The sequence below is a fragment of the Pongo abelii genome, chromosome 19 (assembly GCF_028885655.2).
Source record: "Pongo abelii isolate AG06213 chromosome 19, NHGRI_mPonAbe1-v2.0_pri, whole genome shotgun sequence".
NCBI classification, from domain to species: Eukaryota; Metazoa; Chordata; class Mammalia; order Primates; family Hominidae; genus Pongo; species Pongo abelii.
Genome location: NC_072004.2, coordinates 67127492 through 67152721, shown reverse-complemented (window position 1 = coordinate 67152721; position 25230 = coordinate 67127492). Strand labels below are relative to the sequence as shown.

Genomic DNA, 25230 nt, shown 5'->3' with positions numbered 1-25230 from the left:
ATACAAAATTAGCTGGACATGGTGTAGTCCTAGCTACTCAGGAGGCTGAGGCACAAGAATCCCTTGAAACTGGGAGGCAGGGCTGCAGTGAGCCGAGATCAGGCCACCGCACTCCAGTCTGGGTGACAGAGCAAAACTCCCTCTCACAGAAAAAAAAAAAAGGGGGGGGGGGCAACAGGTACCAAGGGACCATAATTAGTACAAGGTAAAATATAAGTGTGGGAGTGTCACGTAGTGGTTAGCACTTGTTCTCAGAAGTCAGATTTGGTTTACAGTCCCAATTATGCGACTTGCTCTCAACGTGACCCCATGTAACTCACTGAACCTCTGTAAGCCTGTTTTTCCATCTATTAGACCAGATTAATAATAGTACCTACGGCCAGGCGCGGTGGCCCACGCCTGTAATCCCAGCACTTTGGGAGGCCGAGGCGGATGGATCATAAAGTCAGGAGTTCGAGACCATACTGGCTAACACGGTGAAACCCCATCTCTACAAAAAATATAAAAGATTAGCCAGGCGTGGTGGTGGGCGCCTGTAGTCCCAGCTACTTTGGAGGCTAGGGCAGGAGAATGGCGTAAACCCTGGAGGCGGAGCTTGCAGTGAGCCAAGATCGCGCCACTGCACTCCAGCCTGGGCAACAGAGCAAGACTCCAAACCAAAAAAAAAAAATAATAATAATAATAAATAATAGTACCTACTACTTCACTGAGTGTTGAAAGGAATAAAGCCAAAGTAAACAAAATGCCTGCCACATATTAAACACTCAATAAATGTCTGCTAAAAAAATAATTTTTTAGGCCAAGCACGGTGGCTCACGCCTGTAATCCCAAGCACTTTGGGAGGCCAAGGTGGGAGGATTGCTTGAGCCCAGAAGTTCAAGACCAACCTGGGCAACATGGTGAAACCTCGCCTCTACAGAAAAATACAAAAATTAGCCAGGCATGGTGGCACATGCCTGTAATCCCAGCTACTTGGAGGGCTGAGGCAGAGGTTGCAGTGAGTTATGATCCCATCACTGCACTCCAGCCTGGGTGACAGAGCAAGACCCTGTCTCAAAACAAATCAATCTTTAACTCTCCATAAACGTTGGTCATTATCCTTCAGGTCTGCATTCCATTATTGTAAATTCATAAAACTCTAAAAGGCAGGAAGGGTGTGGTGGGTGGATGACTTCTGTAATCTCAGCATTTTGGGAGACCGAGAAGGGCGGATGACTTGATCCAACTCCAACAGGAGTTGGAGACCTTCCTGGCCAACATGGTGAAACCTCTCCTCTACTAAAAAACTACAAAAAATTAGCCAGGCGTAGAGGCATGCCTCGCCTCTACTAAAAAAATACAAAAAGTTAGCCAGGCATAGAGGCATGCCTGTAATCTCAGCTACTGGGGAGGCTGAGGCAGGAGAATTGCTTGAACCCAGGAGGCGGAGATTGCAGTGAGCCATGGTTGCGCCATTGCACTCCAGCCTGCGTGACAAGAGCGAGATTCCCTCTTTAAAAAAAAACAAGAAACAAAAAAAACTCTAAAGCCAGACTCTTTTTTTTTTGAGACGGAATCTCACTCTTTCACTCAGGCTGGAGTGCAGTGGCTCGGTCTCGGCTCACTGCAACTTCTCCCTCCCGGGTTCAAGCGATTCTTCTGTCTCAGCCTCCTGAGTAGTTGGGACTACAGGCGCCCGACACCACACCCGGCTAATTTTTGTATTTTTAGTAGAGACAGGGTTTCACCATATTGGTCAAGCTGGTCTCGAACTCCTTACCTCAGGTGATCCACCCACCTCGGCCTCCCAAATTGTTGGGATTACAGACGTGAGCCACCGTGCCCGGCCCAGGCTTCTTTTTTAAAAAACCAAACTTGGTGGCAAAACATTCAAAGTGAGGCTATTCATTTGACTTGGTACGAATGTTCATACACTTTGATGCAGAAATGTCAATAGGTTTGGCTACCTGGCGCTGCCCCACTTCTTGCTTGATGTGTCATTCCAAAGTTTGAAATACATCTGGCCCCACTGGTTTCCAGTTAATATTGATCCTATATTTTTGCTAGCGAAAAAAGTTTTTGTTTTTGTTTCTGTTTTGAGACGGAGTCTTGCTCTGTCGCCCAGGCTGAAGTGCAGTGGCACGATCTTGGCTCACTGCAAGCTCCGCCTCCCGGGTTCACGCCATTCTCCTGCCTCAGCCTCCCGAGTAGCTGGGACTACAGGCGCCCTCCACCACGCCCAGCTAATTTTTTGTATTTTTAGTAGAGACGGGGTTTCACCGTGTTAGCCAGGATGGCCTCGATCTCCTGACCTCGTGATCCACCCGCCTCGGCCTTCCAAAGTGCTGGGATTACAGGCATGAGCCACCGCGCCCGGCAGGGAAAAAAAGTTTTTTAGGAAGGCCTCTGTTATTCTTAGTCCATAGGATTTTTTTTTTTTTTTTTTTTGATACCGAGTCTGGCTCTGTCGCCCAGGCTAGAGTGCAGTGGCGTGATCTCAACTCACTGCAACCTCCGCCTCCCGGGTTCAAGTGATCCTCCTGCCTAAGCCTCCTGAGTAGCTGGGACTACAGGTGCGCGCCACCACGCCCGGCTAATTTTTGTATTTTTAATAGAGACGGGGTTTCACCATGTTGGGCTGGTCTCGAACTCCTGACCTCGTGATTCGCCCACCTCGGCCTTCCAAAGTGCTGGGATTACAGGCGTGAGCCACCGAACCTGGCAGATTATTTTTCACTTTAAACATTTTAGGAAAGACCCAAAGAATCCTCAGGGTTTACACTCACAGTCCCTCGATTCCTGTATATTCCAAGATTTGTGGGAAGAAAAAGTACTAAGCTTGGAGTCAGGAGGCCTGATTTTTCTTCCTTTCACCAAGCTTCTCTAGTTCTGTTTCATTATCCCCATGGCAACAACTAGCAACAGTGACTGGCATTTAGTAGGCCCTTCATAAATATATGTTGAATAAACTCTAAAAGAGGTAGCTTTTCATTCCAAGTTGAGTCCTTTCTTGGTCCTGTTGCAGGCAAGGGCAATGGTACCGGGCCCTGGGTGTACAAGTGTGCAGGAAGGATCAATCGCAGAGCCTTTCCGAGAGAAGGGGCCCAAAGCGAGTCAACTCCTCTACTGAGCTTCACATGAGGATGCTGGATCCCCAGTCCTAACCATGGAAACGTCTGAGGGTAGCCGCCTTTAACGGGAATGATACGGCCCTTCCTCCCCCACTCCCGCCTCTCTTCTCCCCTTTCAATACTTGAATTGGGCTCTCCGCTCCTTCCGCACAGCGCAGGACCCACACGAACCCAGAACCATCGTGGCCTGCTAGTTCCCACCCCTCCCGTCCTGGAGGACCGTAGGTGGACGCTCTTGCAGAGCGCCTCTCGCTGGTTGGGGCGGGGGTGGGCGGAGCCAGCACAGTCTGGGCTGTGGAAGCGGAGGGTGGGGACACTCTGGCCCGGTTCTCGGTGGTGCGGGAGCGGGAGGGAGCAGCGGCCGCTCTGGTCGGCGGACGTGCTGCCGAGTAGTCCCGGAAGCGAAGCAGCGATGGCGGAGAGTCCGACTGAGGAGGCGGCGACGGCGGGCGCCGGGGCGGCGGGCCCCGGGGCGAGCGGCGTTGCTGGTGTTGTTGGCGTTAGCGGCAGCGGCGGCGGGTTCGGGCCGCCTTTCCTGCCGGATGTGTGGGCGGCGGCGGCGGCAGCGGGCGGGGCCGGGGGCCCGGGGAGCGGCCTGGCTCCGCTGCCCGGGCTCCCGCCCTCGGCCGCTGCCCACGGGGCCGCGCTGCTTAGCCACTGGGACCCCACGCTCAGCTCCGACTGGGACGGCGAGCGCACCGCGCCGCAGTGTCTACTCCGGATCAAGCGGTGAGCCGGGGTTTTTCCTCCCCCAGCCCCGAGCTCCGGGGCTCGACCTTCCCCGCCCCCCACCCTCTCCCACTACAACTCACCCCCAACCCACTGCGCTGCCCTCGTGGCGGCCCACCTCCACTGCCCAAATCTTGCCAGCTCCGGGCGTCGGGATCCAACTCCCTTCTTCCCCCACCCCCAGACCCGCAAGCACCAACCCCCGCCTCGTGTGCCCAGATCCGACCCCGCCCCTCGACAACCTCCCGTAAGCCCTCCGTCTCCATTCCGGCCACCCTCCCCCACACCTCCCACCTCCGGGTGGAAACCCGACCCTTTCGCGCTTCAGTAACACCCCCTCCCGCCTTCGGCGCCGCCCCTATTTCCCCTTCCCCACCCCAACCTTGCTAGATGCTGCCCGCAGGCCCCACCCATCGGTCCCCTCTCTTCTCCTCTGGAGCCCCGTTCCTAACACAGACGAACTCAGCTTCCTTTGCCCTGCCTCTGACTCGAGCCAGCCTTTCTTTTTATCCTCCGTTTTTCTGATTCCCTCCACACAGTCCTTTCCTCAGGTCTAGATCGCTTCCCTCGCCCCAGTCTTTCCTTGAACCCGTTTTCCAGTGTCCCAAAGCTGTCCACTCTTACGTCTCTTCCAGAAACACAGGCTACTTCCCCCCACTTCCCCAGTGCCACTCTGGATTGTAATATCCCACTCAGGAGCTTCTTTCTTGTAATTTCCCTCCCCCCACCCCCCACCCTGCCCGGGTCGTCTGTTTTACTTTTATGAAGCAAATATACTCATCAAATATAGGAGCAAAGGCCTAAGTCCTTTCTGTGCTTATTTCTTGGGTGACTGATCTTAGATCCTATCATTTAGTAGATAATGTTTTCCAGAAGCACGTAGAATAGTACCTATCGCATAAGAAAAGGGCAGTGCTCTTTAGCTGCTGTTAATCCTGAAACCTGTTTGACTTCTTCCCATGCCCATCACATCACAAGCATCTTCGTTTAGTTCTTATTCCCCATGTTCCACGTCCTTTCAGATGTCTCTGTGTCTACTTTTCAAGGTTGTAATAAAAATTAATACAATGTGTGTAAAGTACCTGGCACAGTGCCTGACACAGGAGGTCAACTCTGGAGGGATTGCCACCTCTAACTGCAACTCAGCACTCAACTCTTTTCCTCCTTCAGCCATTTCAGTCATCCAATTCTGACATTGGATGAGTTTGGCCAATGCTTTGAGTTTGGCCAATGCTTTCCTCTGCTCTGTCGCCTGTTTGCCCTTTTTATGTCCCTACCCACCCTAGCAAGTCCCTAGACTTTTCGCCACCTAGAATGTTCTTTAGCCCCTTGCTCTCAACTGATCCATTCCAGTTGGTGAGATATAAGTCAGAAATCTTATCTCCTATGGAAGTCCACATGTCATCCTCCAGATGGGAGAGTCTCAGCAATTTCTGAGGGTCCCTCCCCAGCCTGAAGAGATCTCTACCCTGAGACACCCCTGGGCAAGAAGACCACCATGATAGTCTTACTCCCTGCTGGCTGGCTTGCTTCATACAATCCCCTTACCAATAAGGGTCCACTGTATAGTTTATAGAATTAGTTTTTTAGTGGAGTTGATGATGACTTTCCAGTTACTAAGAAATCTTCATTTAGCATTCAGCTGTAGTACCTGGGAATCATGGAGGTGGGGAGTGAATGAATTGCCATGTGGGAGGAAGTGAGAGTAAGTGGAAAGTGGCTTTTCCAGGCTGACATTTGATGCCATTGGGATCTCTGATTTTTTTTTCCCCTCTCCCTCCCCTCCCCCTGAGGAAACAATGCCCTTTTGATAATAATTTGCTCTCTGCCTGCCTGACAAGTACTCAGCTGAGATTTCTCAGCCAACAAGACAGTACAAACACTTGCGGTACCAAGCACCACTTTCTCAAACCCTGGCCTCGTTGAGGTGATAACAACTGTCCTGCTCAAGGGATTCCCCCTTTCCCCTCCTTCCTCACTCCTTCCCCCACCTCCTCTTGGTGTTATACAGGGATATCATGTCCATTTATAAGGAGCCTCCTCCAGGAATGTTCGTTGTACCTGATACTGTTGACATGACTAAGGTATGTAACTTGATGGGGGTTTGGGGGCTTTTGGGAAATTGGGGGCCATAAGGTTGGAAAAGCCTAAAAGAGATTATTCAGCTCACCTCTCTGATTACACAGATGAAGAAATCAAGACCCCAGGAGAGTAAGTGGCTTGTCCAAGGTCACATAGTGAGGTGGAGCAGCGCTTTGAAGAGGTGTCTGTTATTAGTGTACCCCATAGGTACTGATTGGCTTGGAAAATCCCAGTTCATGTCTGTTGTCGCAGCTTGACTATTTATGGGGCATTCTTTCACTCTCAAAAGTGCTCCTGTTTGGATAATAAATTATATGGTCACCCTATCCATTGTACTACCCAGCTCTTCCCCCATCCCATTACTCTTGACATTAACTATGCTATGGTACTATAAATCAGATGTAGGGAAGGTTGGGAATAGGGCAAGCTTGACTGAAGTGTTTGTGGTTAAAGGACTTTGCTCAGGATCCTGTCCTTACTGGTTGCGTTTAAGTATCCCTTCCACCCCAAAGACTATACCTCTTGTCCTCCACTCAGAGAGAAAGCTTAATACATAATGTCACATTTCTCTGGTATAGATACCTAGGTTTCTCTGTCACTGAGTGCTCTACCCACAGAAGTGCAGTTGCACTTAAACTGATGTTAGAAAGAAATCATATTTCCTAAACCTAATGCTGTTTAAGTGAAACACATAGTTTTCTTACAGTAAATTTCTTACAGTAAAAATTCAGATTTTGTATTGTTGGTGTATCTTTTTTTGTTGTTTTGAATAGATTTCCCTTCATATTTATTTTTTTTCTTTTTATGTAGTTGGAAATGTTTTTCCTAGGACATCTTGTCCTCAGTCAAGTACCAGTGTTAATAGTCTAGTACCTGGGGTCCCAGAGTTGATGCCATGTTGAGACCAGTTGAGTTTACTATTCCAAATGACTGAGAGCCAGAATATGATGTAGGGTCTTGCCAGGAGGGCAAGGTGGGAACTATAGACTTAGGCATTGGATTGCCACGTCCTTTTCCTTTTGCTGTTCAAATGCTTAGCAGACTTAAATGCTTAGGAGCCTTTGTAGAAGAAGAAATATAACTGAGTCAGTTCAGGTTTTCTTCCCTTCAGGGAGGGAAATCCTGTTTAAGAATTATGGCTTGAGGGGGAAGAGAATTTAGTGTCATTTTCAGGGCGGCTGATTTTTTTTTTTTTTTTTTTTTTTTTGAACAGTATTGGGGAAAGTTCTGGGACTGGTCTAATGGCTCTGAGTGGACCCTGAGTCTTCCCCATTTTCAGTCATGATGTGCTGCCTGAGCCACATCCTCCACAATAGGTTTGATCCTCTGCAGAGGAAGCAAGCCGATATCCTAGGCATCCATCACATCCCCTAACCCTGCTCTGTTACTGGCACTGGGCTGTGGCCTCCAATCCCTTTCCTCGTCTCCTTTCATCATACTTTCCCTTCATGCCACATAAATGTAGGGTGGGGTTGCATCATATGCATGTTTGGCCTGGGCAAATCCAAACATATATTCAGTCAAAATCTGTGTGCATTTCTCAAAATTAAAAATGCTAGGATTATATTTTATAGATAAGCATATTCTATTTTTCCACAGTGATGTTTTATCCATTATATGTAACATTGATCAGGGAGGTCTGCACAAAAAAAAAAAAAACATGCTTTAAGAGAGTTTTAGGGGATACTCAAGAGTGATTTTGACTAGATTCAGTTTTCGCCTTGGGCTCTAACTTTAGAAGTAACCCCTGAGTAAGATGTCATTCCACTGTAATGAGATTTCTTAAAATTCCAAACCTACGTATTAGTATGAGTGAATACAGGATGTTCCTTCTGCATGGTGAGGATATAGAACATGTGTACCAGATTATGGGCTCTGCTTCTGGTGTGGGTAGTAGGTGGAGGGTAGCCAGGAGGGCTTGGGGTGGGTCGTCACCTCACAATTTTGAGATGGGGTTTTATTTTGCAGATTCATGCATTGATCACAGGCCCATTTGACACTCCTTATGAAGGGGGTTTCTTCCTGTTCGTGTTTCGGTGTCCGCCCGACTATCCCATCCACCCACCTCGGGTCAAACTGATGACAACGGGCAATAACACAGTGAGGTTTAACCCCAACTTCTACCGCAATGGGAAAGTCTGCTTGAGTATTCTAGGGTAAGAGGAGACTTTTAAGTAGCCAAGTCGGTTGTTAGCAGATAATTACTCTAGGTCAGCCTTTATCAACCGGAGTCCCTCATCTGAACTACAGAACACAGAAAATGATTGAGTGACTCTTCTCAAATCTCCTCAGGATGGTATGTGACTAGTATCATTCTAGATGCAGAGGGGAGAAGTTAATTTATTACAGTGGAAACCTTTGAGAAGTGGTTCTCTTGAGAGTGTGGCCCTGAGCATCTGGAAACTTGTAGCCGAGCACTTTCTGGGGCCCTGTCGTAGACCTACAGAAGAAACTCTGGGGTTGGGGCCAAAAATCTGGGTTTTTTTGGTTGTTGTTTTTTGTTTGTTTTGAGACGGAGTCTTGCTCTATTGCCAGGCTGGAGTGCAGTGGCACGATCTTGGCTCACTGCAACCTCCACCTCCCAGATTCAAGCGATTCTCCTGCCTCAGTCTCCCAAGTAGCTGGGGCTACAGGCGTGCACCACCACACCTAGCTAATTTTTGTATTTTTAGTAGAGACGGGGTTTCACCATGTTGGCCAGGATGGTCTCGATCTCTTGACCTCATCATCCACTCACCTCAGCCTCCCAAAGTGCTGGGATTACAGGCATGAGCCACCGTGCCCGGCCCAGAAATCTGTTTTTTACAGGCTCTCCAGATGATTGTGGTGCATACTGCAGTTTCAGAACCACTCTCTTGGGGTGTTAAGGCCTTATTTTCTCGCCTGAACAGGTTGAGAAAGGCTGCAGGTCTGTGCCATTCAAGATTTGGGGTGTCTTAATTTGAGTCTCGCAATAAGTTGCTTTGAAGGCAGTGGCGGTGGTGGTGGTGGTGATCATTATGGTTTCATTTTTGTTTTGTTTTGTTTTGTTTGTTTTTGTTTTGTTGGTAGAGGCAGGTATCTCACTATGTTGCCCAGGCTGGTCTTGAATTCTTGTCCTCAAGCAGTCGTCCTCTTGTGGCTCCCAAAGCACTGGGGTTATAGGCATGAGCCTCCATGCCTGACCTGATTATAATATTTTAACAACGACAAATGTCTGAGATTGGAAATCACATTAGATATGAAATGAGTTTCTAGTGCATCTTCTTTCTGGATGCTTCTGAGGTTTTGCTTCATAGAGTTCCCATTTTAGTTGCTTTTGGGGGCTGAAAACTCAGTGTGGACATCTTCTAGCATATTTTGGATTGGTCTTTTTATAGTGGTCTGAACTTCTCTGGGGCAGAGAACACGTGCAGGTTGAAGTTGAGAAAGTACCCCCAAACTGATGATTCTGTTTTCCTGCTATCCAACATGTTTCCAGGTTTGTGTGAGGGAAGGGCAGCATTTGAAATAAACTTAGAGACATCATTCATTTTTCTAGAACTTGCTCAGACCCAGGGATATGTTCTGCTGTGATTTTGGCAGTGAAGAAGTCCTTTAAAGGAGGTTGTCCTTAAAGAAGTACTTCATCTCGTTAGGGTACTTAATTAATTGTCTTTGCTGGTAGGCTAAAACCTATGATGATGAAGAAATTTAGTCGTTGCTTCTGTATGAAATTTGTTCGCAAAAGTGTGTCTCAAAGTAGGCTCTCCCTCATTGGGTCAATATAAAACTCTTTTGAGATACCAGCCACAGGACAGTGGGGTAAAAGTAGTAGAAGTGTGTTAGGTAGAAAAGGAGAAGCTGCCCTGAAATTGAAAATTTGCCATAAAGAATCACAGAGTAGAAAATTTCAGCCGGGTGCAGTGGCTCACACCTGTAATCCCAGCACTTTGGGAGGCCGAAGCGGGTGGATCTCCTGAGGTCAGAAATTTGAGACCAGCCTGGCCTGGCGAAACTCCGTCTCTACTAAAAATACAAAAATTAGCCAGGCATGGTGGTGCGTGCCTCTAGTCCCAGCTACTCGGGAGGCTGAGGCACGAGAATTGCTTGAACCTGGGAGGCAGAGGTTGCAGTGAGCCAAGATCATGCCACTGCACTCCAGCCTGGGTGACAGAGGGAGACTTTGTCTCAAAAAAAAGAGAAAAGAAAATTCTTAGGTGTTCCTAGTTGACTGTATTAGCTTTATCAGCCATGTTTGTTTCCCCTCTCTACCTAGAAAACAGTGTTGGGCTGACTCACTGACGAAAGAAATTTAACGAGAGTTGACTCTGTTGTAAAGCTTCAGAGAGCAGTAGGTCTAGAGTTCCTGGGGGAGCAAAGCTGAAAAGAGAGAGGCACTTAAGGGCAGTCCCCAGTGAAGTTACTATTAGGCATTACTGACTTGGGCTTTCCTCAAGTACAGCAGGGAAAGGGAAGCGGGCAGTCAACTTGAACAAGCCAGTCCTGGCTTAGGTTGTGTTCGGCTTCCAGCTCCAGTGCCATCTCTTCAATTAATTGAGCTAAAACAAAATGTCATTAACATCCAAGCTGTCCCCTCCCCCTAATACTTGGTTGGGTTTATGAAAGAGAGGAGCAATTTTGGTATTTGACGTTTTCCATATATTATTTTCAGACCTTCCACTGTCTGGAAGCACCCCTTATTCTCTTCCTGTCCTTTGGCAGAGTTGTGTAGTCTTAAGAGAATTTGACTCTCCTTGGGGGTTTGATACAGAACTGGATCCCCAGTAGCCCCACCACATGGCTTCTAACCAGATGGCTTCAGTCACCTGTGTGCCTCTATGCTCAACTTCTCTCTCCCCTCACTAACTCCATCACCACCATAAATGAGCTCTTTGAGATCCACAGAGATTAACATTTAAACAACTTTGGAGCTAATTGTTTACCTAATTTCTTTTGATTGTCATAACTGTTTCTAGTACAAAGAAAGTCCCTTCAAAGTTACATAGCTTGCTATTACCTGTTCTTTTGCTCCCCCCTTGATTTGAGGATTAGGCAATTGACTGATTTCTGGTGAAATCAGAACATGAGCATGAGACAGAGGCTGGGAAATTCCAGAGTATTAATAGTGAAAGAGAAACTTATGGTGAGTCACTTATGGTGGTGTTGCCGGGCCCCAGGGTTACTTGTTCCCTGTTCTTTCTCTGCCTCACCCTCCATTCCTTCTGATGTGTTTACAGTACATGGACTGGACCTGCCTGGAGCCCAGCCCAGAGCATCTCGTCCGTGCTCATCTCTATCCAGTCCCTGATGACTGAGAACCCCTATCACAATGAGCCCGGCTTTGAACAGGTAAGGCCAGATGGGCCTGGCTCTGGGGTGTAGACTATTGTTTTTGTTTGTTTGGTTGGTTGGTTGTTTTTTTTTTGAGACAGAGTCTTGCTCTGTCACCTAGGCTGGAGTGCAGTGGTGCAATCTCAGCTCACTGCAACCTCCGCCTCCCGGGTTCAAGCCATTCTGTCTCAGCCTCCAAAGTAGCTGGGACTACAGGCATGTACCACCATGCCTGGCTAATTTTTATATTTTTAGTAGACATGGGGTTTCACCATATTGGCCAGGCTGGTCTCCAGCTCCTGACCTGGTGATCCGCCTGCCTCGGCCTCCCAGAGTGCTGGGATTGCAGGCGTGAGCCACCGCGCCCAGCCAGAATAGTGTTTTAAGAGATCTGCTTGGGAGGTTTTGTTTTGTTTTGTTTTGTTTTGGACCTAGCACAGCCCCATGTACTACATTTGTTGGTACAGGGAAAAAAAGGGAATTGACACGTGTTTTTTAGTAATGAAATTTTTTGCCAACCACTGTGGCTCACACCTGTAATCCCAGCACTTTGGGAGGCTGAGGCAGGCAGGTGGATCACCTGAGGTCAGGAGTTTGAGACCAGCCTGGCCAACATGGTGAAAACCTGTCTCTACTAAAAATACAAGAAATTAGCTGGGCGTGATCACGTGAACCCTGGAGGCAGAGGTTGCAGTGAGCTGAGATCACGCCATTGCACTTCAGCCTGGGTAAGGAGCGAAACTCCGTCCCCCCGCCCCCAAAAAAATAATAATGGCCGGGCGCAGTGGCTCACACCTGTAATCCCAGCACTTTGGGAGGCCGAGGCGGGCAGATCACAAGGTCAGGGGTTTGAGATCATCCTGGCTAACACACTGAAACCCTGTCTGTACTAAAAATACAAAAAATTAGCTGGGCGTGGTGGTGGGCACCTGTAATCCCAGCTACTCGGAGGCTGAGACAGGAGAATGGCGTGAACGCGGGAGGTGGAGCTTACAAGTGAGCTGAGATTGGGCCATTGCATTCCAGCCTGAGCGACAGAGCGAGACACTGTCTCAAAAAAAATAATAATAATAATAATTAATTTTTTTATTTGTGAGAGTTACAATAAGTATGTGACTTGGATTCCTTTATAGCATGGAAGTCAGTGGACTCATTTGGAAATTAATTCTGACCTGCTTTGGGGGTTGTGGCATCCAGTGGGTTCTATGTGCCTGTATTCTCAGCATCCCCTGAAGTTGCTCTGTAGGGACTACTGCCCAGCCAGCTGTTCTTCTGGGGTTATGAAGGACTGTTACCTGCAGAGCCAAAGGAGCTAGTCATTAGGAGTCCCGGGCAAGACTTTTTGAGTTAACAATGCCAACGAGAAGGTGGAGAAATCTCATATTTTTCCAAGAGCGTGCTCTGTGCTGGACACTACCGAGTTTTTATATATAATTTCTTGTTTAACCTTCATACTATGTGAGGTTAAATATTGTTATTCCCATTTTCAAGTGAAATAATGTTGCCTCAGAAAGGTTAATCAACTTTCACAAAGACACACAGATCAGGATAGGACCCCAGACTTACATTGGAGCCCAACTTCTCCCACTATTCCGATGTGCCTTCCTGAATTACTCATGAGCACGGGAAAAAGTTCCAGTGATAGTCCCAAAAGAAAATGATTCCAGATAGGTGATTAGAAGAGCTTAATTAATTAATTAATTTATTTATTTTTTGAGACAGAGTTTCACTCTTGTTACCCAGGCTGGAGTGTAATGGCGTGATCTCGGCTCACAGCAACTTCTGCCTCCCAGGTTCAAGTGATTCTTCTGCCTCAGCCTCCCGAGTAGCTGGGATTACAGGCACGCACCACCACACCTGGCTAATTTTTTGTATTTTTAGTAGAGAAGGGGTTTCACCATCTTGGCCAGGCTGGTCTCGAATTTCTGACCTCAGGTGATCCACTCGCCTTGGCCTCTGAAAGTGCTGGGATTACAGGCATGAGCAACCATGCCTGGCCAGCTTAATTTATTTTTAAACTACTACATATGACACCAACTTTGATTATTCCTCTATAGACCTGAACAAAGGATAATAAAATACCTTTCAAAAATGAAAAATAAAAATTTTTTTTTGAGACGGAGTCTCACTCCATCGCTCAGGCTGGAGGGCAGTGGTGTGATCTCGGCTCACTGCAGCCTCCACCTCCTGGGGTCAAGCAATTCTCCTGCCTCAGCCTCCCGAGTAGCTGGGACTACAGGCGCACACCACCATGCCTGGCTGATTTTTGTATTTTTAGTAGAGGTGGCATTTCACCATGTTGGCCAGGCTGGTCTCGAACTCCTGACCTTAGGTGATCAGCCTGTCTCGGCCTCACAAAGTGGTAGGATCACAGGTGTGAGCCACAGAGTCTGGCCTCAAAAGTTAACAAAAAATATTTCTTAACCCATCCTTTCTCCAAACATTCATTTCAGAAGGAGAGTCTAATTGAAATAGACTTCATTAGCAGGAGCTGATTTTTAGGTCTTGTCTTTTTTTTTTTTTTTTGGAGGCAGACTCACTCTGTCACCCAGGCTGGAGTGCAGTGGTGTGATCTCAGCTCACTGCAACCTCTGCCTCCCAGGTTCAAGCGATTCTAGTACCTCAGCCTCCCAAGTAGCTGGGATTACAGGCACACACCATGACGCCTGGCTAATTTTTGTATTTGTAGTAGAGATGGGGTTTCGCCATGTTGGCCAGGCTTGTCTTGAACATCTGGCCTCAAGCAGTCTGCCCACGTCAACCTCCCAAAGTGCTGGGATTACGGGTGTGAGCCACCATGCCCAGCCTTGTGTTTTTTATTTTTTACTTCTACAATGACTTGCAGTTGTTTTTATTTTATTTATTTATTTATTTTTTATTTATTTACAGGCACACACCACCACACCCAGCTGATTTTTGTATTTTTATTAGAGACGGGGTTTCACTGTTTTGGCCAGGCTGGTTTCCAACTCCTGACCTCATGATCCACCTGCCTTGGCCTCCCAAAGTGCTGGGATTACAGGTGTGAGCTACCGCACCTGGCCCATCAGCTACTTTTATCAGAGATCAGGGCTCTAATTGACTGGGGTTGGTGGTAAGAGGAGAAGAGCACAGGAAAAATTAAAGGAGCGGAGGCCGTACTCTCCTTCTGTTCACACCATAGTGAGACCCTGTTTATAATGGCTTTCTAGACCAGAGTTGAAGTTTATCTTTTGAAGCTTCTGATAGATTTATTTCTAATTTTACTATTTCTTTGAGACAAAGTCTTGCTTTGTCACCCAGGCTGGAGTACAGTGGCACAGTCATAGCTCACTGAAGCCTCGAACTCCTGGGCTCTAGCCATCCTCTCGCCTCAGCCTCCTGAGTAGCTGGGACGACAGGTGCACACCACCAATGCCCAGCTAATTTTTGTATTTTTTATAGAGACGGGATCTCACCATGTTGCCGATGCTGATCCTGAACTCCTGAACTCAAGCAATCCGCCTGCTTCGGCTTCCCAAAGTGTCGGGAGTACAGGCATGAGCCATCGGGCCCAGCCCTACTTCTGATTTATAATAATTGGTTCAATGATGGTGGGACCCTAGAGACATATGACAGGTAAAGGGGTTAACCAGGAAGCATCCTTTACTTGTTGATGCCTGAAGGTTTTCTACACTGAGACTCTTCACTTCATTTATACCTTTTTGTCCCACCATCATTCTGTCTTTTTTTTTTCTCCCCCTAAAGAGACAAGTGTTTCCCAGCCTGGGCAACGTAGTGAGACCTTGTCTGTACCGAAAAAATTTAAAAAAAAAATAGCTGGGCATTGTGACATGCACCTTGAGTCCCAGCTACTCGGGAAGCTGAGGAGAGGAGGAGCATCGCTTGAGCCCAGGAATTTGAGGCAGCAGTAACCTCTGATCATGCCACCACTCTCTAGCCTGGATGACAAAGCAGGAGCCTGCCTCTTAAAAATTTTTTAAATAAAAGACAAATAAGCCGGGTGCGGTGGCTCATGTCTGTAATCCCAGCGCTTTGGAAGGCTGAGGCAGGTGGATTACCTGAGGTCAGGCGTTCAGGACCAGCCTGGCCAACATGGTGAAACCCTGTCTCTACTAAAAAATACAAAAATTAGCCGGGCATGGTGGCGGGCACCTGTAATCCCAGCTACTAGGAAGGCTTGAGACAGGAGAATCGCTTGAACCCAGGAGGCGGTTGCAGTGAGCTGAGATCATGCCATTGCACTCCAGCCTGGGTGACGAGCAAAACTCAAAAAAACAAATAAATAATAAAAAATAGAAACTCGGGGCCCACCATGGTGACGAATGTCTTTAGTCCCAGCTACTCAGGAGGCTGAGGTGGGAGGATCGCTAGAGCCCAGGAGTTCGAGGATTGCTAGAGCCCAGGAGGTCAAGGCTGCAGTTAGCTGTGATTGTGCCACTGCATTCCAGCCTGGGCAACAGCAAAAACCCTGTCTCCAAAAAGAAAAACTGAAAAAACAGGAACTTACTTTGTTGCCTAGGCTGAACCCAAACTCCTGGGCTCAAGTGATCCTCACACCTTGGCTTCCTGAGTAGCTGGGACTACTGGTTTATGCCACCAGGCTTAGCAACCCTACCATCATTCTTATGTTTGGTTATTTCCCACGTAATCTTTACTTGATAGACCTTTCACTTCACATTCAGGAAAATATGATGGATCTAGTTTGCTGGTTATAGGCCAAATGACCTGTAACCTGTTGGTATATTTGGAGGGTGGTGGGGGTGAATGGTGTCAAAAATAAAGGTGTGGTTGCTCTTCATGGATCTGCCATACAGTGGGAAAGGTATCTTTTTAGTTTGTGTGACTGGCTGACATACCCCATAGTAATCTTAAAGTCCCTTCCCATTGGTTTTCTTTTTGCTTAATTTTTGGGATACTCTGGCATCTGTTACATTATAGGAGAGACATCCAGGAGACAGCAAAAACTATAATGAATGTATCCGGCACGAGACCATCAGAGTTGCAGTCTGTGACATGATGGAAGGAAAGTGTCCCTGTCCTGAACCCCTACGGTATGTGTCAAGAGGACTTGCTTGGTATTATTCCTTTCGGGCATTTGGGTAGTTGGCACCTTTGAGGACCTTTGGGGCAGAGTACAGTGTTGGGTACCAGAGGGAGATAGAGAAGAAGGAAAGATGTGGTTCCTGCTTTTAAAGAACAAGTGGCTGAGGGTTACCCAAGAAGAAGTTCAGAGAGCTACTTTGTTGGAGAATGCCAAGCCTTTGGGAGAGGCAGTCCACACCCTCAGGGAGCTTCCAGTTTGATGAAGGCTTGGACGTACTTTTTTCCAGCCAAATGTGTAGAGTACTTCATGATAAGACTCATTTCTTAGTGCTGAAGTTATTTTTAAGTGCCAAAACTGGATGAGCAACGTCAGGGTTAAATAAATAAACTTCTAGGAGAATTTTGAGTAAGGTTTGGGATTAGGGATGGCTGATGAAAAACAATGGAGGTGGAGCAAGTCATGAGTTGAAGTTGGGATTCAAATGGTGAGTATTGGCTTGGTGGCGGCTCACGCCTGTAATCCTAGTACTTTGGGAGGCTGAGACGGGAGGATCACTTGAGCCCAAGAGTTCGAGACCAGCCTGGGCAACATAGGGAGACCCTATCTCTACAAAAATTTTAAAATTAGCTAGGTGTGATGGCACGCTCCTGCAGTCACAGCCAGTCAGGAGGCTGAGGTGGGAGGATTGCTTGAGCCTAAGAGGTTGAGGCTGCAGTGAGCTGTGATGACATCACTGCACTCCAGCCTGGGTAACAGAGCAAGACCCTGCCTCAAAAAGAAAACAAATGGTGAATATTACAGTCACACTCATAATTCCCGACGTGTAGGGGAAGTCAACCACGGGCAGTTAGGTGTTCCTTTTTCCATCTTCCATTTAAAGATCCTTTTAGAGGCGGGGCGTAGTGGCTCACACCTGTAATCCCAGGATTTTGGGAGGCCAAGGAAGGCAGATCACGAGGCCAGGAGTTCAAGACCAGCCTGACCAACATGGTGAAACCACATCTTTACTAAAAACACAAAAATTACCCGGGTGTGGTGGCATGCACCTGTAATCCCAGCTACTCAGGAGGCTGAAGCATGGGAATCACTTGAACCCAGGAGGCGGAGGTTGCAGTGAGCCGAGATTGCGCCACTGCATTCCAGCCTGGGCAAAAGAGCGAGACTCAGTCTCAAAAAAATAAAAAATAAATAAAATGAAAAGATGTTTGTAGAAAACAGATCTGGACTTGGGAATGGTAGGTATTTAATTTGGCATTAAGGTTAGGTAAGGAGGCCAGGTGTGGTGGCTTACGCCTGTAATCCTAGCACTTTGGGAGGATGATGCAGGCAGGTCAGTTGAGGTCAGGAGTTCCTGACCAGCCTGGCCAACATCGTGAAACCCCGTCTCAACTAAAAACAAAAATTAGCCAGGCGTGGTGGCATATGTCTGTAATCCCAGCTTCTCAGGAGGCTGAGGCAGGAGAATTGCATGAACCCGGGAGGCAGAGGTCACAATGAGCTGAGGTTGCACCACTGCACTCCAATGTGGGCTACAGAGCAAGACTCCATCTGAAAAAAAAAAAAAAGGTTAGGTAAGGAAGGCATGACCTGTACCCCTGGGTTTCTCACTTACACTTTTCTGCTTGTTTTCCAGAGGGGTGATGGAGAAGTCCTTTCTGGAGTATTATGACTTCTATGAGGTGGCCTGCAAAGATCGCCTGCACCTTCAAGGCCAAACTATGCAGGTAATACAACCCCTGCTACTAATTGCAGAAGCCCTACAGCTGGCCATGTAAAAGCCCCCCACAAGCGTGGCATCCACAGATGTCATAGAATGACACAGCTAAGGCTGGGCGCAGTGGCTCATGCCTGTAATCCCAGCACTTTGGGAGGCCGAGGCGGGCGGATCACGAGGTCAGGAAATCGAGACCATCCTGGCTAACATGGTGAAACCCCGTCTCTACTAAAAATACAAAAAATTAGCCAGGCATCGTGGCATGTACCTGTAGTCCCATTTACTCGGGAGGCTGAGGCAGGAGAATCACTTGAACCCAGGAGGCAGAAGTTGCAGTGAGCCGAGATTGCGCCACTGCACTCCAGCCTGGGCAATAGACCGAGACTCTCTCAAAAAAAAAAAAAAAAAAAAAAAATTGGCCAGGCGCGGTGGCTCACACCTGTAATCCCAGCACTTTGGGAGGCTGAGGCAGGCAGATCACCTGAGGTCGGGAGTGTGAGACCAGCCTGGCCAACATGATGAAACCCCACCTCTACTAAAAATACAAAAAATTAACTCGGCGTGGTAGCATGTGCCTGTAATCCCAGCTACTTGGGAGACTGAGGCAGGAGAATTGCTTGAACCTGGGAGGCCGAGGTTGCAGTGAGCTGAGTGCACTCCAGTCTGGGCAACAAGAGCGAAACTCGGTCTCAAAAAAGAAAGAAAGAATGTCACAGCTAAAAGCAACCTATATCATTTGAGGGACTGAGAGCCAGAGAGGAGACTGATTTTCATGAAGTCATAGGGAACTCTTTACTTTCCTTGGTCAGTAGTCTTTTTTTTTTTTTTTTTTAAGGCAGGTTCTGACTCTGTTACTCAGGCTGGAGTGCAGTAGCTGGGTCACAGCTCACTGCAACCCCAAACTCCCAGGCTCAAGCAGTCCTCCCACCCCAGCCTCCCAAGCTGGGACTTACAGGTGTGCACCACCACAGCTAGTTTTTGTTTTGTTTTGTTTTGTTTTTTGAGACAGAGTCTTGCTCTGTTGCTCAGGCTAGAGAGCAGTGGTGCAATCTCAGCTCACTGCAACTTCAGCCTCCCAAGTAGTTGGGATTACAGGCACACGCCATCATGCCCAGCTAATTTTTTGTGTTTTTAGTAGAGACGGGGTTTCACCATGTTGGCCAGGCTAGTCTTGAACTCCTCACCTCAAGTGATCTACCTCCCTCGGCCTCCCAAAGTGCTGGGATTACAGGCCCTGTTTTGTTTTGTTTGGTTGTAGAGATAGGGTCCCAGTCTATTGCCCAGGCAACTCCTGGGTTCAGGTGATCCTCCTCCCTTAGCCTCCAAACTGGGAGGCTGAGATTATTACAGGTGTGAGCCACTGCACCCAGCCCATAGTGTTTTCAAGCTAAGATGCGTTCAGCCCTCCCAGAATCTTAGGGATTATATGAATCCTCTATTCGAATTCTGTTCCCAGCCCTGAGGGGTGATCACAGAAACAGTAGCTTAGAGAAACAACATATCTGCAGTGTCACATGTTGAAAGATTCCTATTCAAAGATGATAACCATTGTTCATTCTTTGCCTCTACTGGGAAAAGTGTGCTTTTGATTCCAATAAGAACTCAAAATTTGGCTTGTTTTGAGGAAGGAGGCTATCATTGACCAAATTGTAGATAGACAGCCAGGTGCGGTGGCTTATGCCTATAATCCCAGCACTTTGGGAGGCAGAGGTGGACGGATCTCTTGAGGCCAGGAGTCCAAGACCAGCCTGGCCAACATGGTGAAACCCCATCTCTACTAAAAATACAAAAATTAGCCAGGCATGATGGCTCATGCCCGTAATCTCAGCTACTTGGGAAGCTGAGGGATGAGAAATGCTTGAACCTGGGAGGCAGAGGTTGCGGTAAACTGAGATTGCACTACTACTCCAGCCTGGGCAACAAAACAAGATTCTGTCTCAAAAAAAAAAAAAAAAAAAAAAAAAGACAAACACAAATTATAGATAGACTAATGTAAATCACCTGGTTGGTAAGAGGATGAGAATTCTCCTGTCCTGGAGAATCAGTTCTTGTGTGTTTGGATCATCTTACTGGTGGTCTTGCTTAGAAATGGGATACTTGTGGGGCCTGGCGCAATGGCTCACGCCTGTAATCCCGTACTTTGGTAGGCCGAGGCAGACAGATCACTTGAGGTCAGGAGTTTGAGACCAGCCTGGCCAACACGGTGAAATCCTGCCTCTACTAAAAATACAAAAATTAGCCAGATGTGGTGGTGCATGCCTGTAGTCCCAGCTACTTAGGAGGCTGAGGCACAAGAATTTTGCTTAAACCTGGGAGGCGGAGGTTGCAGTGAGCCGAGATCACGTCGTTGCACTCCAGCCTTGGCGATGGAGCCAGACTCCACCTCAAAAAAAAAAAAAAAAAGAAAAGAAAAAAAGAAACGGGTGACTTGGATAATTGACTAAGATTTCTTAAGGCTCTCTCCAGCTCTCGTACTGTGTCTGTTCAACCACCCCAACACCAACAGCAGTAGGAGGAGATGACTTATGCCCTCCAGTGCTACTTATAAATGGTAGTTTTCCCTTCCTTCCTTCCTTCAAGGACTTTCCACCCACCTGTCTCATTTAAGCACAAAGGGCAGGGCTGGCTCAGGGCTAAGTTGTCTCCTAAACCCTTTTTGAGAGTATATCAGTGACGTATGTCCTAGTTTGTTCCCCATCAGGAATTATAATTGCTGGCATCCAACAGCATTAGCAATATCAGTGTGTAAAGGAGAAACAATTTGTGATGAGGGATGGGAAGGAGGACAGCATCTGGGCAGGAGGAGAATTAGAGGAGTTGGAGCCACGGATGAAAGAAACAAGATTTGTAGAATTGACAGCTCCATAGTAGTAAATGTGGAGCTTAGTCTTGAGGGAGTTAACTCTCATGAATGAGAATGCAGGCTGTAGTCCCAGTGATAGTGACTAGCACCCACTGCCATCCCACTCAGGATGAGGGTAATGTGTGGGCAGAAGTGTGGAAGGAGTTTTTGTGAGAGAAGCAAACAATGTGAGAGGGAAAGTTGTGTACCTTTTGGGGGCTGTTGCACTACTTTTCTGCCTAAGTCCCTATATAGTATTTTAAACTCTTTTTTTATACCATCCACTCAACTAGTTGTTTTTGAGACTTTGGGGACAATTAAACCTTTCTGTACAACGTTTAGGGATCTTTGATGTAGAACGAGAAGGACTAAGATCGAGGCTGGGTGGCCCTGGAGCAGTGCCCAGAAACCTGGACAGGAATGGAGTGACGAGTCCCTGGGGAGGAGTACAGGTGCTTATCTGAAAGTCAGAACTCTTGAATTCTAGACCTGCTTCTGACCTTAGAAAAGCAGATTACCATTTTTGAGTACAGAGAATAAAGGGCAACTTTTACCTTCTGTGGTTTTTATGAGGTTAATTAAAAACATAGGCATACTTAATAATTATAATTCTGGTCTTGAATTTCTCATCCCTATCTATCTCACCCTTACTGTCCCTTCTTCCGGATATTGGTTTGCTTTTGAGGAATACGAATACATTTTCACTCTAGCCCAAGCTACACCTATTTGGGGCGGTAAGAGTGTCTTTTTTGTTTGTTTGTTTGAGACAGAGTTTTACTCTTGTTGCCCAGGCTGGAGTGTAATGGTGCGATCTCGATCTCAGCTGACTGCAACCTCCGCCTCACCGCAACCTCCGCCTCCCGGGTTCAAGTGATTCTCCTGCCTCAGCCTCCTGAGTAGCTGGGATTACAGGCATGCGCCACAACGCCCGGCTAATTTTGCATTTTTAGTAGAGATGGGGTTTCACCATGTTGGTCAGGCTGGTCTCAAACTCCCAACCTCAGGTGATCCGCCCGCCTGGGCCTCCCAAAGTGCTGGGATTACAGGCGTGAGCCACCGCGCCTGGCCCAGGTGTCATATTTTTAAGCAAAGGTTATTTTGCCTGCTGTTCGGGACTGCCTGTGCTGTTAGGCCTTCTGCTCCCATGGCTCAGAAGTTGAGCTGTCATTTCACATGGGCCCGAAGCTGCTTTCTCTAGGATCAGCCACCCAGACTTGAATCTTCCATCCCCTTGTCTCCTTTCCCCACAGGACCCTTTTGGAGAGAAGCGGGGCCACTTTGACTACCAGTCCCTCTTGATGCGCCTGGGACTGATACGTCAGAAAGTGCTGGAGAGGCTCCATAATGAGAATGCAGAAATGGACTCTGATAGCAGCTCATCTGGGACAGAGACAGACCTTCATGGGAGCCTGAGGGTTTAGACCCTGCTCCCATCTCCCCTTTCCCCCACTCAAGAGTCCCAGCAGAATCCCTTCCCCCCACCCCAGGGATGGAGAGGCACTGTGTATCTCCCTCCAGACTCGAAGTCATCCTGCAAGATGGCAAGAACCAAGCAAGCTCGGATCCCAAGGTGTGGGAGTGGGGGGCCTGTTCCCGGTCTGACCTCCTTGGCACTGGAGCATCTGGGGCTGCATTCATCCATTCATCCCATATCAGGGGCCAAGGTACCTTTACAGGAGCACCTAGAGCGAGGGCCTCTGGCAAAAACAAAACAACCAACACACCTCTCCACAGGGCCAGCTCCTTAGGGATAAGTGGAAGACGGAAATTGCAATTCCAAGACGGTGTGTGCCCAAATGATTTATGGGGATACCTGGAAGGGAGCTTGGGGTGGGGGCTGTCTGTGACACTTAAGCAGTCTGGGTGGTTGTCTATTTGTCTGTCTTCAGTCTTGAAGCAGGGCTTCCCAATGCCCTTTTCCTCCCTGCCTTCCTTCCCCCATTATTTCCCACAGGCCAGCATAATTTTGTTTTTCCTAATTTATAGTCACTGTTCTAGACAGACCAAAGAGAAGGAACAGTGGTGGAGTCTAGGCTGCTGATCAGTAAGCTTTACCTAGCACCTGAGCACCTTTCTCCCCTCCCCCCTTTCCTCACCCTTTTCTAGATGTAAGACAGAAGGTAAATGTGACTGGGACTTAACCAAGGTCTTGGTAAAGCCTGCATGGCACCGTAAGAAGCTGAAAATACTGTTTGTTCCCGCAATCACTGATTTGAAAAGTTCCCGGCACAGGCAACTGCTGTGTATATGGGATTAGAGCCACTACATAGAATAGTCTCTTACAGATTTTCATAAATACTAGTCACAATGAGGGTATTTCTCTTGGGGGTGGAGTAAGGGGGAGACTGATGCTAGTCCTTGTTGTATTTTGTTGGGCTGTCCTTGTGTATTTTCACCCCAGCCTGTAGTCCTCCTCACTTCAACCCCAGGGATTTGTGGGGAGCAAGGGTAGCCAATGGCAGAGGGGGTTGGGGCTGGGACTCTGGAGGCTCCTCCCCTTCTTTCTCCTCCTCCCGCCTCCCCCGTGCCCCCAGCTGCTCTTGTCACTGGCTCTGATGGGTATTTGCCTGGCTGTGTTGCTTCTCTATCTGTATTTAGCTGCAGTGATCCTTTAGCTGGTTGGCTCAGAAAAAAAATGTGCTTTAGGTGCCCTGTAATCCTGGGCATCAAGGGAATCCATCCTTCCCCTTTTTGATATGTTCTCCCCGTACTTCCAGATTTATTGTTATGGCTCCCAGTGGGTATTGGTGATTCTTGTGATGCAGGGCCTCAGTGAGTGTCCAGCCATGCATAAGGGAGAGGATAGTGTGTACCTGCCCTGCCCGCTGCTATGAAGGTCTCTGCCTTGTGGATCATGGGACTCCCCTTGGAGGATCTGTGCAAAGAGGGGCTGGGCACAAAGGAGAATTTCCTATTTGGGAGGGCAGGAAGCAAAGGAACTGGACAGGGATTGGTGGGCTTGGGGAACGGAAGTTTATTTTGGATACCCTTGAAGAGGCTGGGTCTCTTCACATGAAGATTGAGAAGGGACCCTGCTTCCAATTTCCCTCTTCCATTCCTCGAGCTACTCCAGGGCTTAGAAGAATGCCCTTGGTCTGTGGGTCCAGTGTTGTCTGTCATCCATTTAAGTGTTCCCACTTTCAAGTGACAATCCTCTCCTTGGCCCTACCATAGGGCAGAGCATGTCTGGCATAGCAGCCTGACTTTTATGCCCTAATCTTGAGTTGAGGAAATATATGCACAGGAGTCAAAGAGATGTCTTTATATCTGACTGTACATAAATGAAGTTTTTTTGTTGTTTTTTTTTTTCCTTTTTGGTGCAATAAAATTTGTTTTGGCAGAAGGAGGAAGTGCCTGTGGGTGTGGGAGGGCTTGTGTAAAGGAGGAATGGGATCATCTTGTCAACCACACCTTACCTAGGCCTGGAACTGAATTGTCTGGAAGCTGAAGACTTGCATAACATGGTGGAAGGGCAGGGCTGGGTGGGGAGAGCAGGACAAGTTTTCTTATTGGAAATGGGGTCCATGCTCTGGCAGTCAGTGACATCTTAGTTTGAGTGGTTTCCAAAGACAGACCTATTCCAGAGCTTGGAGTGAGCATGTCCTACAAGGATAGGCAGAGGTAGAGATGGGCCCAGGCTATATCCTGCTAAAGGAAGGGTCTCAATATGGAAAAACCATTGAGTTTTCAGATTTCCAGTACTGAACTAGCACTTTTTTTTTTTTAGGATCTTAGCCTTTAGACCATAAAGACTTTGGGAGCCTTAAACAACTCTGGCCTCTTCCCTCATCACCACTTCTACTTGCTATAGGAGATTCTTGCTTTCTGATGCAGAGGCTTTTACTCTTGGCTGACCACGTGTGTAGAAAAATGTCTACACACAGTATGTGCCGCCATTCTGTACTATGCAGTGATACGTGAAGGCATGGGCTCGGGTTAATAGGCCTAGGCTCCAACTTTAGCTCAGCTGAAGCTGGCGGCCCCTGGCAGATTACTTGGATTCAATCACCTGTGATGTTGAAGGCTGCCTAGTTGGTGAAATTTAAGTGAGCTGTATGTAAAATGGCACAGGGTAGGTGTTCAGTAAATGACTCCCTTTCCCACTACTGAGGCTAGAGGGACTTGGCAATCAGTACAGGAGGGTGAGAAAGCTAGTAGAGAATTTGAGAAAATAGAACTTTCCCTAACTATTGTTTGATTCCCCTCAGATTCCATTGTTTTCTTTCCTCCAATTTAGCCATGACTGGACATTGACTTCTATTTCCTTCATACTCACAGCTAACTTTGTCATAACCTAGAGCCTCTACAGAGGAAGCCAGAAGAGACTGAAAGTGAATATTATTTGCTGGTCCATTAGGACCAGCTAGTTTGAGATAAGGAACATTTTATTTAAAAGGTTTGAATTAGCATAGGCTGTAATCTATGTCTCACAGCT

General features: G+C 47.6%; 1 protein-coding gene across 3 annotated transcripts; it reads left to right on the top strand.

Moving 5' to 3' along the window:
* The first annotated feature begins 2433 nt into the window (after positions 1 to 2433).
* Positions 2434 to 24138, top strand: UBE2Z (ubiquitin conjugating enzyme E2 Z). 3 transcript variants are annotated; one of them, XM_024235689.3, is made up of 7 exons: positions 2434 to 3839; positions 5851 to 5923; positions 7890 to 8077; positions 11120 to 11231; positions 16134 to 16246; positions 17873 to 17963; positions 22046 to 24138. In XM_024235689.3, exons 1-7 carry the CDS (start codon positions 3181 to 3183, stop codon positions 22214 to 22216), a joined length of 1407 nt encoding a protein of 468 aa, XP_024091457.2. In that variant the 5' UTR covers positions 2434 to 3180; the 3' UTR covers positions 22217 to 24138. The 3 variants fall into 3 exon arrangements, with proteins under 3 accessions (XP_024091457.2, XP_063574223.1, XP_054402324.1); XM_063718153.1 differs by having other exon boundaries at positions 2851 to 3839; positions 21587 to 24138; XM_054546349.1 differs by lacking the exons at positions 5851 to 5923; positions 7890 to 8077 and having other exon boundaries at positions 2851 to 3839.
* The last annotated feature ends 1092 nt before the right edge of the window (positions 24139 to 25230 follow it).

Excerpts from the sequence above, each read along its gene's own strand:
- UBE2Z (XM_024235689.3), top strand. The coding sequence starts at position 3,181 with ATGATACGGCCCTTCCTCCCCCACTCCCGCCTCTCTTCTCCCCTTTCA. Across the intron at positions 8,078-11,119 it reads GTCTGCTTGAGTATTCTAGG|TACATGGACTGGACCTGCCT; the intron begins GTAAGAGGAGAC and ends ATGTGTTTACAG. Across the intron at positions 16,247-17,872 it reads CCCTGTCCTGAACCCCTACG|AGGGGTGATGGAGAAGTCCT; the intron begins GTATGTGTCAAG and ends CTTGTTTTCCAG.